Source organism: Notothenia rossii, assembly GCF_949606895.1.
Source record: "Notothenia rossii genome assembly, chromosome: 4".
NCBI lineage: Eukaryota > Metazoa > Chordata > Actinopteri > Perciformes > Nototheniidae > Notothenia > Notothenia rossii.
Window position 1 is genome coordinate 79,494,470 of NC_136902.1, and position 19,217 is coordinate 79,513,686.

Here is a 19,217-nt window from a genome sequence, read left to right on the forward strand (position 1 = left end):
TCCTTCCTTCACCTAATTCTCTCGTTTTTATCAAAAAGTCGTAAGAAAAGACACAAGAGGCAATTTAGGCTGCTCCCTATTTCTTGGTATGATAACTGTATCCGCCCAAAGTGACACAAAACATTCTGTTGAGTCTAGATTTTGCAATGAGGCTCGAGTCCTTCAAGAGCACACAGAGAAATAAAATCTGCTCAGACTTACCGGAACAATCACATCATCATAGAAGCTCCAGGCCAGCGCCCATCGCATCGTCCGGCCCTGGCAGAACTCTGTGTGTGTTACTTTGGCAACCTGAGAACAAAAGAGGATAGAGGTATGATTAGCACAACAACTCCAGCTGATTTCACGATGCACAAACAGTAAGCAGTAAGCAGGTTTGCAATGTAATGAGCCAAATATTGAATATTATGGAAATTAGAGCAAACAAAATGGATAAATGAATCGACCAATAAATCTATGCTATTTCTGGCTGTGTCATGGTATTCCAAGTAATTTAATAATATATGATAAAGCCATGTAAATGTCTTGCTTTAAAGTCAAAAATAGGACTTGCAAATCAAGGTGTTTTTAGTGGCATGAAAAAAAACACTTTTAATGTTTTAATTATGAAATTGTACATAAAAATATCAAACTTTATTAGATTTATAAAACAGCAAAAGATAGTGAATTATTTGATTGAATTTTGAGATTATGATTAGTACAACATTTTTACATAACCAGACTGGTGCTGTATATCACAGCACACAGAGTGTCTCCCCGCTCCCATGTTTTCTTTTGTGTTGCCATAAGTTAGTCTCTTTATGCGCTGGGCTAATGCTAATAATGCTAATGCGAGGATTATAAAATGGCGGCTTCACAAAACTTTTTGGGAGTTTTACGGGGCGTGGTTTGTAATCCGCCCAGCCAATCAGACATAGGAACCTTTTTCTCCCATGAAAGTCCCTGCTCTCTAGTACCTCATTCACACCAACGGTGTTTCGGGGCCGGTTCGGAGCTGGAGCTTGAAAAGCACCGGGTTTTCCTCTTCACACCGCAGCGGAGCAGCCTTTTAGCTCTGGAATCCGGTTCGTTTCAAGCACCAAAAAATTGTCCGGCTATAGAGCAAAAGCACCGCATACGTCACGCTTACGTCGAGGCGGGGGGCAGATCAACTCCTGAACAACAACAAAAAAGCCGGCGTTCTATTCAGTTTGTACACAACGATGGAGAAACTTAACAAGCAGCAGTGGTCCACTGAAGAGACCAGCTACCTACTGGGAATCTGGTCTTCCGAAGAGGTACAGAGGAAGCTGGAGCACAATCAGCCATTGTTGTTGTTGTCTGGTGTCAGCTGGTGAGGGGTTTGGTTTGGCTTTATGAAGCAGGCACGCAAACGGTTACGTCATGACGCAAACAATGAAGCAATGACGCAGCACCAGTCGGACTCTGGGCGGTGTGAAAAGAGCCGGAGCTAAACCGAAGAACCGGTTCTGAACCTGAAAACCTCTAGCACGGAGCTTGAACCGGAGTTGCGTCTGTGTGAATGAGGTATAGGGGGGGGGGGGGCGGAAAAGGGGGTAAAAAAGGTTCTGATGAACTCATTTTAGTTCTGGATCTTTTTGGTGTGAACGCGACATTTCGGAACGATATCGGAACTAAAGTGGGAAAAGTACTTTGGTGTGAACGCAGCTTTTGACTCTTCACTCCTTAAATGCATTTCTTTGTGCCGTGAGTTACGGTTTTGATGAGCACTTCTCTTGTGGTGGGTGTGAAAATAAAGACCCATGATGTGAAAAACACTCACTCTTGTGGTGTGAAAACCCTTCTGCTAACAGAGCACTTTAGGTGTCTCTCAGGGCTGAATAAGTATATATGAGGAGGAAGGTCACTGTGATCAAAGGTCAGAGGTCAAAGAGCTCTGTATTTGAGACATTTGCTAAATTAAAAAACACAGAGATGGATGAGGAGACACTGGAGAGAAGAGGGGTAATGGGTGATAAAAGCATTAGCATATTAACTAGGCCGGGTTTCTGTTTACACACACTTTAAAAAAGAGGCAGTCTCCTCTCTGGCCGCCAGCCAACGCTGCACTCACTCTGATGAGAACCTCTGGAGGAGCTTTGAGGGATGGTAGGTGGAGCTTTTTCTTTTATTGAGCATGAGAGGGCAGTGACTGGCACAGGACCCGCGGCCTGCAGCAGTTAAGGAGTCATGTGCTGGGCTATTAGGTGGGCTAATGACGCTAATTCATGTTATCTACAGAGAGCCGTGTGATTCAGTCATGCAGAGCTTAGAAATCCACTCCTTGGAGGCTCATTTGTGACCGTGCTCACTAAGCATATTTGGAAAGAGCTGATGTGTTTTATTTATCTGGATTTCTGCTGCTCTGATGGTGATGGCCGTCTGTTTCTTACGTCAATAGAAAGTCCCAGAGGAGTGTTGTGGTTGGAGAGGGAAGGCTAAGATTGTTTTAACGAGACATTATCAAACCAGCACAGAAGTGGCACCTTCTTGCACGAGCATTGACTTCAGAGGATGCAGATGTATTTTTGTGTTGATACTCACCCCTTGTTTCCTCAGCTCTTCTTTCAAAGGTGCCAAGCTACATTTCTTCCCCAACATGCAGCTGTACCACCTGCAGAAAGAAGAATCCACATTAAGCAGCTGTGTGACGCTGAGAGGCATGAACTACAAAGCAGAGATCAAACGAGCCGGAAGAGCAACACAAACGCAAAAGTAAAACATGAGACGGGAAAGATATTCGTATGTTTGTGTACGGGCCACAGAGGAGAAAAAGCTCATTTGAAGTCGTCCCTCGGTGGAAGCCTGATCAATAATCTCTGCTGTGCAATAAAGAGGATGGGTTGGTCTGATCAATAAGAATCCAGCCGGGGAGATGGAAGAGAAATAAGCACATCAGGAAGTCAGATTGAAAGGAAACACAAACCATGTCAGGGGTTTGTTGAGTTTTATTAGGTATTATTTAAACCTCATTATCTCTTTTATTTAATCGCCACAGCTTAGGAAAAAAAAACAGAAAATTCACAATGGTTGTGATAATGTAAAGTAAAAAGATATCCATATAAACTCAGGGGTGTTAATCATTGTTTTGTGAACTTTTAAATCGATCTATTCACTCAAATCATCAACAAAATGTGGACGATAGAAGACCTGAGTTTACCATTTTTTCATCAAATTCATCTGAGTCACTTACAAACGGGCGACCACAGCAAAAAGCTTTTCTGAGCAGCAACAAGTTCTTTTATTGCACGTGTTTTCACCTTTCAGGGAGAACAAGCCTCTTCTCTCAATTAATGTACTACAGCCTTCTCTGCATCAGGTGAGGTAAACACATTTTCTTTTCAATAATAAGTTGATAATAAAAATAATCGATAAACTAATTACGAACCATTTTTATAAATCATCTTTCAAGCCAAGTCTCAGTTTCAGTCACTGACTTGTGTTCAAAACCAAGCCCTTGTAAACAGCCATACTCCTTAACAGTCCTATATGTATTCCTTATTTCACAAAGCTACAGTCTCAATAAACGACTGCAGATGAAAAAACAGTTTTGACTCAATGGAGAGAAAGGGGCGATGATTTGTATTCAGTTTAGGGGGGGTTGAATATGCCCCAGAGGGGGTAAAGGGAGAGGAGAGCAACATGTCATTCTGGGTTGACACAATGAAATATTGAACAGCTCTAATATTCACAGATGTTCCCCAATTTTCGACACAGTAGGGGGGGGGGGGGGGGGGGGGGAGACGACGACACCTAGAGCAGCCCCGGCTCCCCTCCTCGAGAGTGTGTGCAGCTGCGTCGGCATCCATGTTCTCTATTCACATGTTGAAGCATGTATGATTACACTCTTATGAGCACAGATGGTAATTTTCATATCAATGGCATGATAAATGAGGAGTATTACCTCATTTCTAACCGGGGTTTTTGGAAGTGTGTCTCGGTCTGGGAATTAAGGTGGCTTGGCCCTAACTGACAGTAATTACACTTCAGTGGAAATAAGAGGGAGGGAGGGAGGGGCAGGGAGGGGTGACACTGAGAGGGTCTCAGAGGACCAATCGCTAGAGCTGGTAGTGTTTCCATGGACACAGGGTGGCTCTGGTGTCCCAGCATGTATTTGGGAGTGACAGACGGCTCCGGTTGGTTCAACCCGAGCCTCGAAGATGTTAAATATGACAGGTTCCACTTCCTGTCTACACTACATGACTAACGCAGATCCACAGAGCAACAGGCAACCATTAAGAGCGCTCCCTCTCATGGTTCCAGTGACACACACACACACACACTTGCAATGCTCCCCCTGTACGAGGCATAGCAGGTGAGGCATGTCTAATCAGTTTTAATAGCCCCACTCTGCAGCTCCCTGTATCCGTGTCTCACTCTGCTGCCCCGGTGACAGCCCTCTATACAGGGGGGGGGGGGGGGGGGGGTAGAGTGACGGGCGCTGGAGACTCTCCCACCCAAACACAGCTGTTCCCTGTGGGCTCCCGGATACAGTACAGGGGCTGCTTGTGCCAGGATCATTAAAACAAGTGTGGGTGACAGCTCCATTAATGTGCAGCGACCCATCTGCAAATTTCACCTCTTAGAGTCTCCCTCTCAGCGGCCATTTAAACCTCTCAAAGCTCTTCAAAGAGAACCGAACTGCAGCACTCTTGTTCATCCATCTGCCACTTCAGATATGTGTAACCCTGAATTGTTGCAGTCCCTGTGTGTGATTCAGATCAATGAATCTGGTTTACATTTGCTTTTTACACACACAACAAAAACACCTGCATCTCCTGTTTGTCTCAGGTCTGATTCTGCAGGTCACAGTCAGACTCTTTGTCTCACCGCAAGCGTTTCTTTAGCTGCAGGCTGTCATGAATGATCCTCTTGACAAACTCCAGTTCCCCGCCCTCCGCCATGATCTCCGTCACCCCGCCTGTGTTCACTGAACTGGGAGGAGGTCGCCGTGAGTTCCTGGAGTTTACCCCCTGGAGAGAGCAGCAAGACAGACAGGGATTAACATAGAATCCTATTAGAGACTGTTACTATCATGTCAACAAACACAGAACAGTGTTTACTATCATGAGCAGCTTTTCCAATTTCGTGCCACTGTGAGATGAAGACATCTTTGAGTCAGTAGCTGTTAATGTCCCTGGGTTTTGGGCTGCAAGAACTGTTTAAGCCAGAATGTAGGTAGGGAGAAACTCACCTTTGCTTCAAGCTGATTGGCAAAAAAAGGAGGGTTGCACATGCAGAAGTCGTACACTATTTCTGTCTCTTCTTTCAAGGCGTCCATCAGTAAAGTCTTCTGAGGGACTTTGACCACTAGGAAAGGGTAAACACAGATGAGGTAAGTTAGGTTAGCTACATGTAATGTTTTAGCTAATCGTGATAGCAGTTTGGAGAAACAAGTCTAAACAACGTACAAATTCAGGCTGTTCCACACAAAATTAAATTGATAGAAATTAGGTTATCAGTCTAAAACGGTGGCCTTTTATCGTACTAAGAGACAGTGTGCAATTAAAAACAACAGCTGCAAAGCATTCCTTGGTTTGTTATAACCAGTAGTGTTTGGTTCCTAATGTTAGAAAACTTAAAATAGATATTGCAGACACGCCTCTTTTTTTGTGCTTATTATGTTACTCTACATTTTCGCATTCAACATGATCCCATGTAGTGTTATTTGAGCCAAATTGGGGAAAGTTTAGCCAAAGTTAAATACACTATAAGAATAATTATCTAAGAAAATATAAAAAAACTACACTGAAAGACTTTGGTTTAAAATGTGCTACTTTAATGTCTCGAGTCGAGATAGAAAGTTTTTCAGGATGAGTGAACAACATTTACCTTTAATGAGGTCAGACAGGCTGTTCTGTTCCACGTTTTTCATAGCGTAGTCAAAGCAGATGTCGTCCACCTCCGTGGCCAGAAAGTACCAGCCGTTCATGGTGGCTCCCAGTAAGGGGTAGATACAGGACGCACCAGTGCCTGAGGAACACACACGTATGTTTGGAAGCTTTAGGATGTGTGACTTCATCAAGATGATAAATGGTTATGAGTTGAATAGTAAAAAGGGAATATAATGGACAATAAAAGTCAGTTCCAGAAGCTGTTATTAAATCATCCAAAGACGACAGCAGCTGCATGAGGCAGCGCAGGCTCAAATAAAAGTGGCACCAGTTAGTAAAGCAAACGCCCAGTGGTGATCCATCAGAGAGCAGACAGCTTCAATCTGCTTACAGAAAGATTCAGGGTCACCAATCAGTGCCCTGAGGTCCTTAAGAGCACACAAACACACACACACGCAACGACAGACAGTTTTTTCTCTGACAGACAGAACGGCAAACACGCTGTGACATGTGGATTGGGATTTTAGCTGCTAAGTGCTGGGATCACTGGAAACAGTGGGCTCATGTGAACCAGCTGGAAGCACCGACTGACGTTTTGTGTGTCGCTCTGAGCTGCTGTCAGCCGAATCCAGAATAAACAAGAGCAGGGGTCTCATAGCTAATTATCCGGAAGTCTCAACATTTTTTTTGCATTTTTTCCACACGACACGACGGCTGAGCTACTAGACTTCTCCTTTCCTTTACTTGAGTACCTCTTTTGTCTTGTGCCGTTAGCTTGATGCATGTTAAATGTATAATAAAAAGCATTCTCCTATGTTCCAGTTCTGCACCCTTGCTAGTAGGGTTTGGCAATTGGACAAATATATTGTCCGTTTAAGTGGACTTTAAAAGATGTGAAGAAAATGACACAAAGAGTAGTGCTGGTACCGATGTCGATGCCTCTGCGCGGCTGCTTCTGGCCGTCGATGAGGTCCTCCACCCAGTGGATGTAGTTGAGGCGGAGGGGCACGGTGGGGATGAGGCGCTCCAGAGGAATCTCGATGGACAAACCAAAGTCCTCCTTCAGCAGGGTGCAAGTCAGCGCTCTCACCGCCTCCGGCTCTTTGAAGTTCACACTGGAGAAAAAACATGGCCGAGCATTTAAATCCCACTGTAACAGGAAACATTAGATTTATTAACCAACTGGGTATTTTTGTTTTGTTTCGGCCCTTCATTTATTTGTTATGATAGCGTTGTAGTCCCTCAAATTATCTAAACTACTTGCCTACTACTAGTCTGTTTTGTTATCATTTCTAGTCCAGCTACTTGGAAATGTAATTTTTCAATATTTACATATTGGAACTATTTTCAACTGGGTGTCTGTAGCAACATTACCAAAATGATTACTTCAATTATTGCAGATGCAACTGAACATTTTCTACAGCATAAAGACTTGACTTTGAAGCAGTCAGAAGAAATGCAATGTGTGTGCGGTCCTTTACGGCCTTTTTTGAGTAAGGAAAATGGCAGGAGCAGCTAGTGAGACAGGCTGCACACCTCCAGCTTCTCAGCAGGTAACCAACTGCTTTCACTTTTCCAGACTCATGCCCTGTGCAGAACAACACCACATCGGGGTTGCTCACAAAATTGTAGAAAAAAGCCAATTATTGATAGAGGCCTTTGTTTAATCTTACATTTAAGTTTGTTTGTTCCTGTCCCCAGTATTCTGGGGCCTGTAGGATTAAACGGCTGAATCTTAATTGCCGATGAATTTTAGTTCAAGAATGCCAATTTGAATTAAGGGTCAATCAAATAAATATAGTTTAACACATTTCCAGCCCTGGAGATTGGATACTCTTTTGGTTTGAAGAGACCGGTTTGGTAATAATAATTAACCTGTTAGTCTCAGTTTTCTTGTTAAAGGGAACCTTAAGGTTATTTTTACTGAAAGAACAGTGACCATAGCAACACAAATAAAACCCATGCAGTATGAAATGATATTTCCCCTTCAAGGATGATTTAATTTAGTGGATTGCTGATCCTCTTGTTTTTTCAATGAGGTGCCTAACAGTAATTTACCAATCTGCTCTTAATACTGCACTTCATTAACCCCCCCTCCAGCAGCTCTCTGCACTGAACCCCATTACTTGCATTGCACACACACAAAAACACACACATGCAAGCAGATGAAGGACAATAGGGAGATAAGCAGCCGTCCACAATCTCTTGCTAATGACAATGAAATTCACATTTCACCGCTGCTGAGGCCTCACACTTCTTACTCCCAGTTCTCAGTCCCACTCATTTCCTCTCGACATGTTTAATGATTTCAGCTGTCACACAGGCGTGCACGAGTGCGGCAGACAGAACGAGTGGGCGAAATAGGTATAATTAAAGCTTCGCTGAGCGCTTTCACACCTTGGCAGATGTAATTAGACACAACCTGGCGATGGCAGCGTCTGGCACCTCACCAGTTTGGTGTGAGAAAAACACATACTGCTGGTAGAGATGGAGAAATAACTGAGATCTAAAGAAAAAGCCAACCTCTGTTTTTGTTTTGTCTTTCTCTTCACATATCAATTAAACATAAAGGGCTGAAATGTTGTGCTCTCAGTATTCAGCTCTTCTTTTGTGATACTTCACAACACAGAAAGGCCTCCCATTTCCATTTTTCTCTCTCTTGCTAGGCACATTTAATGAACAGAATCCAATGACATAAAAAACAAAAGTCTATGTATAGACTGATAACTGTCCTCTGTTGCTTCAGGTTACTGTGGGATAAAAGGGCTCCTTTAAACTTTGGACAGCAATACCATTACTGTTGCCAGTATTCTCTGCCGATCTCACCTAATTGTACTCTCCTGCTGCTGTTTACTGACATGATATGTAGTTTGCCATCAACCTGCCCAATTTCATTTGAATGCAGCAACACACTGATTGGAGAAAGAGGAGAAACTCCCTCACTGCTGATAGGACTTTACTCTGCCTCTCCACATAGGAGCGAAAACACAGAGAAACCACCCTCCAGGTGTGAGACGGATATAAATGAGAAGCGATTTACCTGTAGAGTCTAACATTAATCTTACCCTGTGTCTCTTCACTAATGAACATATTAGTTAATGGTCCGGTTTAATCAGCGGCTGGAGGAGTGTGACCTCCAGGAGGAAACACCTGGCTTTAAGAATGCTCCACACGTCAGAACCAGAGAAGACATTTGCACTTTTAAAAAATGGCCAGAGATGAGGCGAAACCATGCTGATATATCAACTACCCCTCATTAGCTCAGCACTCACTCTTTCCCAAAATGAAAGGCAGTGTCTCTCTGATATTCTGCCTTTTTTATTTCTCCTCTGAGGCATCATTAGATAAGGATCAATATTCAGAGAGCGAGGCTGCTCAGTCCAGCCCTCTATTTTTAGCCCCTGGTGAGTGAGTGAGTGAGCGTGCGCGTGTGTGTGTGTGTGTGTGTGTGTGTGTGTGTGTGTGTGTGTGTGTGTGTGTGTGTGTGTGTGTGTGTGTGTGTGTGTGTGTGTGTGTGTGTGTGTGTGTGTGTGTGCGCAATGCAGGCCGATCACTTCCATCAGCAGCACTGCGAATCCACGTCTCCATGGCAACCCCACCTACTGAACGGGGAGAACGCAAATCCGGCCACGCTGGAGCAATGGCTGATACCAGACAGCGTGAGTGTGCCCGGCGTTTACGCCTTTGATGTAGCTGCAGCGCTGCGTGCCTACGTCATAACCTGGCCGACGGGATACGGTGTGGGACAAATTGGACGAAGAAGTTGTGATGAGACTGAATATGTGGTACTGTTTTGATAAGATGTGTGAGGGGGGGGTTAAAGATATAAATCAGGATTCAGTTATAGCACAAAAATCCAGTTTACATGAACAGAGTGACAAGAAGGTGATGAATTTGTGCCGAGAGGACGACATTTTGAAGAGGATGATATCATGAGACCGGAGAGGAGTTACTGCTGAGAGAAACAGCTCGCTCTCACCTCCGCGCTACATGATCAGCATAAAAACACACACACACACTGTTTCAATCTGTGTCCACGGCGAGGTGACCTTCAGGTGCATCTACTTCACTCTGAGTGTGCTCGGAAACATTTTGTGCTGATTGGCTGTAACTTCTTCTCCCGTGTCAGTTGTTTTTTCTTTTTTTTTTATTCCTCACAGGAGCAGGAATGAGCGCATCACTTAAAACACAACATTAATTTAAAGCTACACTGACTTTAAATATCTCCCAGCAGATAGTAAAACATGTCTGCCTGGTTATAACTCTCTCCAGTGCTGCTGATTATTGTTGGGTTACATTTATCAATTTTAAAATGAGGCAAAAGAGGTCATAATTATTCATCCATTCTCCTTTATTGCCATGAACATGATTAATAATAAATCTCTGAACACAGATCTGGTGTGAAGATTGAACATTTCAATAATTACGGAAGTGAAAATCCATCCACAGAGGGTCGTCTCTCAGCCCATAAAAATATGCCTAGCAAATTAAATGTCACCCAGGCTGTTGCATTTTTAATACCCATTCATGCCTCCTAATCCCACCCCCCCCCCCTCTAACTACTTGATCTGAGCCCCCCCTTCTTAGCTCCCCCAAAAACTAAAACCAACAACCAGTTTTATTTTATATGTTCCTAACTTCAAATCCAATCATCCCCCCCATATTTCCTCTCCTGCTGGTCTGAGCCAACTGCTATCAGTCCTCCCCACTGACGATCCCTAAATTAAGGGAGACGTATCTCCCCCGAGGATTGAGAGTGTCTCCCCAAGATTATTTTCATCCCCAACTCACTGCTTAAATACTTAAAAATCCAGTAGATGTATTCATTGGGAAATACAAAACCACACTAATCCCTCCACTGATGGAATGACATGCTGATGGGGAAGAAGAGCCAAGTTTTTGCAGACGGCTAACCGGAGCTGGTAGCAGACGAAGGGAGACGCAAAGCCTGGACATCCGTTCATGCAGAGGGAAAAGAGAACAATTTGGCATCTGAGGCGATGTCTGAATTATCGTGAAGTGTACTGAAAAAGTGTTAAAAAGGTAGAATCAGCACTTGTGTTCAGATGCTGGGCATAAATATGCATCTGACGGACTGCCAATAAACATTTTTCAAGGGATGGTATCTGCATGGCTGCAGGGATGTCGGTGTACTAACATTGGAGATCAACTGATTTTAATATAGTGCCACCAATATCAACATTTTCATTAGTCCAAAACTATAGTTATGACTAACTACCTGCAAAACTAATAATATTCCCACCAGCCTTAGTTGTACATGTTAGCTTGGTGATGACGCCTCACTCAACTAAAACTGTTAGTAAATTTGATATAATACAGTCAGGAGATTCTTTTAGTCATGTCGTTGTGGTCATATCTTTGAAACTCAGTATTATTATTACAATTTTTACTAGGATTTTTTTGTGCCAGAGAGTGCTTTTATTGGAGATGCAGTGTTGAAAGGGCGAGAGAGTGGAAATTGCCTGAAAGGTTCAGCGGGAAATGTCATCGTGTCATACTGAGTTTTGTCCGCCAGCTCTAACAGAGCGGAGATATCCGGCGGCAGGATTTTCTGATTGCGAGACAGTGTATATGAAAAAAGGAACGGATAGTGAAATCTTCTCAATGAAAATCTGATATGAATTTAAAAAATAATTCTAATTCAAAACAGCTCTTATCAGCAAGTTAGCATTTACGTAGATGCTAGCATTGCTGTGGACTATGAGTCTTGTTCTTTATAACTGACTCCAAAGATGAATAAATCAAAAGTGTTTGTTAATTTTCTGTCAATCAACGTAACCTACTAATGCTCACATCACTAAATGGACTAATGCTTATCTAAAGTAGATCAAACAACCTGCTTTAACCAATGTTAATTTCTTTGTCATTTCACATGTATTTGTTTAGAAATGACACAGCTAACTCCTGTCTAGTTGCCTATATGCTTGATTGTCTTAATTACAACATTGACTGTCCAGCTCTTACAGAGCCCATTGTTTATCATCTGTCCGTAGCTCACTGACAGACAGATAATTAACACCTGTCACAGACGGACATGCAGTGGAGTTTACAGCGTGCCCACACATGCACATGCTCCGCCCGCCATAAGATGATTGACTGTCCTCCTCTCGACCACAAAGGATCGGCCCACACCAACATGTTCACGTTTACACACACATGTTCACACTCGCTGCAGTGACATCATGTCGACATTCATCTACATAACAAAGTCAATAACAAGTGATTTCCTCACTGAGCAGACGCGGTACCTGTTTCATAAAACAAAAAACAAAAAGGGAGGAGAGTCCGACAGATGAGCAGCAGACAATCACTGTCAGCGCTTACATTCATTAAGAGCTGCTTTGTTTCCACAAACATTTGTTTCGATTGAGAAGATTAAAAATACAAATAAAACCTTATTTATAAAATGACAAGATGACATGTCTAGCTAAAAATATAGAGCTTCACCAAGATTAACCGTAAATGTTATTTTGGTGTGTTTTTACCAAAATAAAAATTAGATTAACACTAGCGATGTAGTACCTGAGTTTCAGTACTGATAACAAAAGTTTGGTTTTTAATATGTTTTTTATCCATTTCATACTGACTTGATTTAAAAATGAATTAAAATGGACAAGCACCTCAAATGTGGAACCTCAGGGATGTACTTTGAAATACAAGTATGTCTCACTGGACCAGATTTTTTAATACAAGAGTGTCAGCAAGTTTTCTAAAATAACAGTTTGTAATTTCATCTGTAATTATTACTGGGGTGAAGGTGTTAATTAATGTTTCCATATAGGATTAAATACACTGACCAGCGCTGGTAATGTTAGCATCACCTCCCCTGGAGAAATAAATCCAGTCAGAATAAAGCTTCCGTTAGCATTTTTATTTAAATATGACAACGTTATATTTCTGCATGAGGGTATTATTAACACAACATGTGACACTTTTTTTCCTCTCTAACTTCACCTCTGATAATCAGAGGAAAACTGATGACTGTGATCTCTGGTTATTGCAATAAACTGCAGACGTTATCTTGCCACAGCAGGTAAAGCACGTTCTTGATGTAATTAATTACATCAAGAACGTCTCAGTAAGCAGGTGAACACGCACAACAGCAGGAAACACACCGGATTTAATGCATCATTCATTATTTACTTACACCTGTACTTTAAGACATATTAACAAAAGGAACTACAATTACCACCTCTAGGTTGTATGCCTCTGCTAAACGCAAATGTGTCGAACTAAAGGCATTAATACTTGTCCAAAGACATATTGGACGACTTTGAAATTTGACCACCAAATTCTAATCAGTTCATCCTCGATTCGAAGAGGACGTTTTATTCCAAATGTAAAGAAGGTCCCTCAAGGTATTCACCAGAATAGGGTGGATGTGAGGTCATATTGACCTTTGGCCCCAAAATCTAAATCAGTTCATCCACCCTGCAGGCGTTCAGGAGAAATCGCGGACCAACAGACGTACCGACAACACATCAACATATTGTCTCTGGCCTCAGCTAACGCCTGCAGGGAGACGTAAAAACACATGTGATTTATCCATCCACCCAGACCAGGTCTACTTCCTGTGCTGTGTGTTGTACTTTTTATTGTCTGTTTATTGTGTGGAACAAGCTGTAATAATCTGCACTGAACACGAATTCCACCAGTTTTGCTGTGTGGTCATTAAAGATTCTAATCTAATCTAATCTAAATTTGTTTCCCACAGACACAGATATCTAATCACATAAGACATTTTATTCCTTTTTCACCCTGCCCGGCCGTTCTTACCTCATGACTTCTCAGCAGCATCTTTCTGGGTACAGCATGCTTACACATACACACAGGCTTCTGCTTTCAGCATGTAGTGAAACACAAGCCGTTAACAGAGCAGCTTTTGATTGACACACCAACGTATTTTTTAAATTAGGAGGTGTTTTTCAAACTGTCACTGTCTTGCAGCAGTCTTTCTAAAGGAAAAGAAGGAAAGCTAACAGGGGATTGAGAGAAAAAAATAATGTGGGGTCCATAAATCATTTTTCCTCCTGCTGTTGGTAGGAGCTGAATGAGCAGTAAAGAGTCAGCTGGGGCATGATCCGTGCTGAACGGGATCCTCAGGGCTCTGCCATACTGGTGAAAAGCTGTTTAACACTGCTTCAATATATAGACACACAAGATGGCTAATAGTAATAGTACCTGAGCATACGGCCATACGGTATTGTTGAACATTTTAATCCAAAACTATAATAATAACAAAAGTTTGATTTCAATAAATGTGTATGTGAATAAAAACACATCCAACATGCTGATGCACATTCGGTAGAATAATCATTGTTTGGTATGCTTTGGTATATATACAGGGGTGCACATAAGTGGTACGCAGGTACGCATGCGCGGCAACAATCTGAAATGCGTACCGTCACTTGTGTCACAAAGCGCATTTGCGTACCGATGTATATGTGAAGCTTTTCCAGAAGGCGGTTAGATCATCGGACGACGGAGTTGGTCTCCGTGTGCACAGACAGGGCTGCTGTTAACGTCGGCCTGTACAGCAGCTCTGCGCTAAAACAGCTGATCACAACGTTCACACGCTCTGTGGTCACGAAGCTCTGCACTCTACTACTACCCCCCCCCCCGTTGACATTCGCGATACTAGCACCCCCACCCGCTGACATTCGCGATACAGAGGGCTTCATGGGAACTTTGAGGGGAGCCGGAAGTTGGAGTACCAAACACTGACTCCAGGTACTCATCTGAGTACCTCACTGAGAAAGTTGTGTGCACCCCTGTATATATATATATGTTAAATAAAAATAGCCAATGTGGAACTAATTGAACCTCGCTTGGTAAGGCACAAGTTGTATTATTTTATTTCTTCTATGTATTTAGTATTTTCGGTTTCATAGATTAAGCAAAGCTTTGTCATTTCAGTGCCAATTGGACCAAAGTTTTTGTTCAATGTAAGTACAGAAGTGTGAAAGGGAAATGTTCCCTATTTTTATAATGAATATACTTTACAAACTTAAAATAGTTTCAAGTGGGATCATAAAGCTACCTCAGACCCTTGTAAGAGGATTGTGTTTGTCTATGGCACAACCGTCTGTTTAAAAAATGAAATAATTGTATCCTTATGCGTTTTCCCAAAACGAAACCTGACTCCTAAACCAGAGAATGAACATAAAAGTGACTTCTGTGAACAAACACCTAATACAAACACACAGTCATTATACATAAGTAAATAAACAGAGCTGCTGTTTGACAGTGTCCACCTTCACCATACATTCAACTGATTATAATTGTGAGAGATTTGAGGTCAGGGATGACGTGTAACAAGATAGACGGCACACTACTAAAAATACTGAACACACACACACTCTTCAGTCTCAGTGATGTACATTTGCTCAAGAAAAAATACTTAATTACAATTTTGAGGTACTTGTACCTGCTACCTGAGTATTCTCAGTTTATGCTACTTTATGCTTCTACTCCACTATTTTAGCCAATAATGTACTATTTACTCCACCACTACATTAAACTACAGCTTTTGTGAATAGTGACTTTGTACGGTTTGATTATTAGCTAATATAAAAATATTTGGTTAAGATATCCAGCAGCAGTATTTAACATTCTTGAAATGAGTTCTTTATCAGTTGTGATAAAAACACATGCATAATCATAATAGTAGGCTAACCCAGTTAGGGGAAGGGGCCGAAGCTCCAACAAGGCGTTTAGGCAAGAGAGTGAAATTCAGTGAATACACATACTATACAGAGATGCTGTATGAGAAAACCAATGTGAGTTTGGAAAATTGCACAATGTAAATCTATTCTAATCAAATCAAATCAAGTTTTATTTATAAAGCACATTTAAAAGCGATTTTTGGTCGAGCCAAAGTGCTGTACATGTAATAAAAACACATTACTACAATCACAATAAAAGACAATAAATTACAACAGATATATAAAAAACACAGGGGAAAGTCAAGAGTCGTGCTCCGCTCTGACTAAAAGGCCAGGGAGAAGAAGTGTGTCTTAAGAGTAGATTTAAAAACCCCTAGGGTCTGGGCCGACCTCACATGGAGGGGCAGAGTGTTCCAGAGCCTAGGGCCCGCTGCTGCGAAGGCTCGGTGCCCTCAGGTTTTGAGCCTGGTCTTGGGCACTACCAGCAACAGCTGGTCAGCAGACCTTAAAGCTCTGGCTGGGGTGTAGTGATGGAGGAGTTCAGCTATATAGGCCGGAGCCAGCCCATTTAGTGCTTTAAAAACAAATAAAAGGATTTTAAAATCAATTCGGAACCGAATTGGAAGCCAGTGCAGTGAGGCCAGAATTGGGGTGATGTGGTCACGCTTTTTGTGGCCAGCCAGAAGACGTGAAGCTGCGTTTTGGACTAGCTGCAGGCGTTTGATTGAGGCCTGGTCCATACCCACATACAGAGCGTTGCAGTAATCCAGTCTTGAGGTTACGAAGGCATTAATAACCCTTTCTAAGTCTTTAAAAGATAAATATGACTTGGTTTTGGCCAATAGTCTTATTTTTAAAAAGCAGGATTTGACTACGGTGCTGACCTGCTTGTCGAATTTAAAAGTGCTAGTGAAGGTAACTCCAAGGTTCATGACAGAGGGGGGGATGTGTTTATTGAGAGAGCCCAGAATATCAACCAGAGAGGCTGGAGGTTGGGGTCCAAAAAAGATGACCTCAGTCTTGCTCTCGTTGATGTTGAGAAAAGTTTTTGCTCAGCCATGATTTTATCTCTTTTAAGCAGTCCATCAACTGCTGTAGTGAGTGTTTGATATTTTATTTGAGAGGCAGATAGATCTGTACATCGCCGGCGTAGCAGTGAAAGGGAATATTGTGTTTTGTAAGAATTGAACCTAGGGGCAGTATGTACAGTAAAAAGAGGATGGGGCCCAGAATAGAGCCTGTGTGAACCCCGCAGGTAAGAGGGGCTTTGGCAGAGGAGAAGGCACCTAGCTGCACTGAGCAGCTAGCAGCATTCTAGTAGACATCAACAATGGAATTATGATCAGAAGAAATGGCCATGTCATGGGACCTTTAAGTTACACATCTGACCGAGTACTTCTGGTGTCAGGTACTTACACAGGTCTGCCTGCCAGGCTGGTGTGCACGTGCTGCTGGAAGTCTGGGTATTTTGACGCCAGGTAAGCGAAGTCCGGAGGTTTGTCTTTGTAGCGGTTTCGGGGGTGCATGGATTTATTCAAAGCCATGATGAGAGCTCTGATTTCCGGGGGAGAGAGACATGACATGAGCCAGGGGGAAGTAACAGCAACAACAGGCGCAAATTCAATATAAAATCAGACCGATAAGAGAAAAAACAGAACTTTGTTATTCAATGAAGGTTGCCTTTGAAACAGGGTGTTACATATACACATGAAGACGTGTCTTTCCTGACTGAGATGTTGGAAACAACTCGTTTGAAGCTAATTTGAAGCAGCATGCTAATCATTTAAGCTAATGTGTAGCTATAATTTGTGCCTGCCTACCTTTTATTGTGGTATTATCCGTGTTGTGTTGAAGCCTGTTATTACTTTCAGACTGGTGGTGACTTTTTTTGACTAAACGACTGTGTGGAAGAAGATCTCACAGCTCTGTAAACTCACGTTGTCCAAACGATGTTCACTTTTCTGTGCCTCTCTTCCGTGATGCTTGCGACGTCACCTCACTACGTCATGACGCCATGAACAAACGTCCCGTGCGTGTGAAGTGAATGTGATCAACTCCAGATTAAGCTACAATACAATTTTAGCAATAACTTTAGAGAAATGCAGTTACGTTAAGTTATTCGTTTATATTATATCATTTATGTTGACACCTTACATGTTTTGTTATTTATTTTTGTTATTTTGTTATCCTGTTATTTGTTTATGTACCTATACATCTGATCTTACTGTTTCAGAATCAGAATACCTTTATTAGTCCCACAGAGGGGACATTTGCAATTCGTTTATTCGTACCGTACCATAGTATAGGGATCATGAAGTAGTCACTCACCTCTTACACAAAAAAATATTTGCAATGTTTTTTTTTCAAATACTATAACACTACTTCAACTTTTCAGATTAATTGGGAATGCTTTATTTACATTTCTTCATAAAAAGAGTTATCATACCTTCAAACTCAAAAAAGGACATAAACATTTAAAAAAACTTGGCCAATAATTTATTTTTTCTTAACCGTTATTTTATTATTAAGCTTTGATTGTGTCTTGCTATAACATGACAATTTTTATTATGCATGTTGAATGTAAGTTTCTTTTGAACCATTTAGTTTTGGGGAAAAAACAATGCAATGAATCCTTCTTTCTAAGTTTAACCATAACTATATATACCCCTCTTCAAATGAGCTGATGGTGTATACTGGTGACATTACATTTAACTCAACGTTGTCAGCAATACACTCCAGCTTCAGTATAATAACTAAGAATAAGCAGACGACACATTTGCAGATTTTATTATTTTATTATATCGCAAACAATAATGACAACCAGGTATATTGTTAACAGTTTGCTGAGTGAAGAGTGAGACCTTAGTGGTGAAAACATCACAAGCTCTACTGGAGGAGCTTGTTGTGAAGCTCTCGGCTGTTTCACAGGCAGGTAACAGAGGACAGGTGAGCAGACGACCTGCAGACAAGGTGTCTGTCGGTCCTTCACACCAGACCACAGCACAACAAGGATTGCTTTGGACCTGCGGATGGTAGAAGTGGATTTTCTTCAACACTTGCCTACAACACCAGCAGCAGCTGTGTTGTAGCTTTTTCCTCTGATTCTTACAAAAGAAGCAGAACACACATCGTCCTGACCTTTCATTTAACACCTTCCTTGGGTAAAAGCAAGGAAATGGAAAACGTTTTTAATTTACATTGTATGGTCTGGTATGTCATAGCGTGATCCGAAGGAGACTAGTCATTATCAACAACAAAAGGAGGCTGATTTCTCAAGCTAAACCAGATTTTATTGACACGTCTCCATTTTTGGCTTCAGCTAGAACATTTAACATATTGGCATCTTCATTAGTCATGCCAATGTACTACAAAATGAGCTGATTCCCCACCCAAAATCCTTGCCTCAGAAGTTAGGTCAGAGAAAAACGCTTATAGAAAAAAAAAACCTCAAGGGGGCACACATCGAAGGGAGACATGAGTTATATTCCCTGAAAGAGAGAGCTTATCCTTAGGGACATCCTAGTCTGCCACAATCCCATTGCATTTACAGAAGAGGACGTAAACCTCCTTCAAATAGCATCACACAACAAACCAACAAACAGAGCTGTCTGAACTCCTCAAGCCAGCTGGTACACAGCAATGTGAGAGCAATAGTTTGAGATTTGGAGAGAATCGCTTATCAGCTTGCTTGCCAAGA

The 19,217-nt window shown here is 42.0% G+C and overlaps 1 protein-coding gene across 2 annotated transcripts in view; it reads right to left on the minus strand.

Annotated features, from left to right (window-relative positions):
- Positions 1–17,549, minus strand: part of mettl16 (methyltransferase 16, N6-methyladenosine) — a 23,502-nt gene extending 5,953 nt beyond the window's left edge. The window contains exons 1-8 of one of the 2 annotated variants that reach the window (XM_079674348.1): positions 17,458–17,549; positions 16,937–17,074; positions 6,762–6,949; positions 5,833–5,973; positions 5,195–5,310; positions 4,831–4,973; positions 2,545–2,614; positions 202–291 (exon numbers count right to left, since the gene is read on the minus strand). In XM_079674348.1, the coding sequence (XP_079530474.1) occupies positions 202–291; positions 2,545–2,614; positions 4,831–4,973; positions 5,195–5,310; positions 5,833–5,973; positions 6,762–6,949; positions 16,937–17,064 (876 nt within the window). In that variant the 5' untranslated portion in view covers positions 17,065–17,074; positions 17,458–17,549. Of the gene's footprint in view, positions 1–201; positions 292–2,544; positions 2,615–4,830; positions 4,974–5,194; positions 5,311–5,832; positions 5,974–6,761; positions 6,950–16,936; positions 17,075–17,340 lie in introns of both variants that reach the window. The other variant, XM_079674347.1, reaches the window with a different exon arrangement.
- Between the last annotated feature and the right edge of the window lie 1,668 nt (positions 17,550–19,217).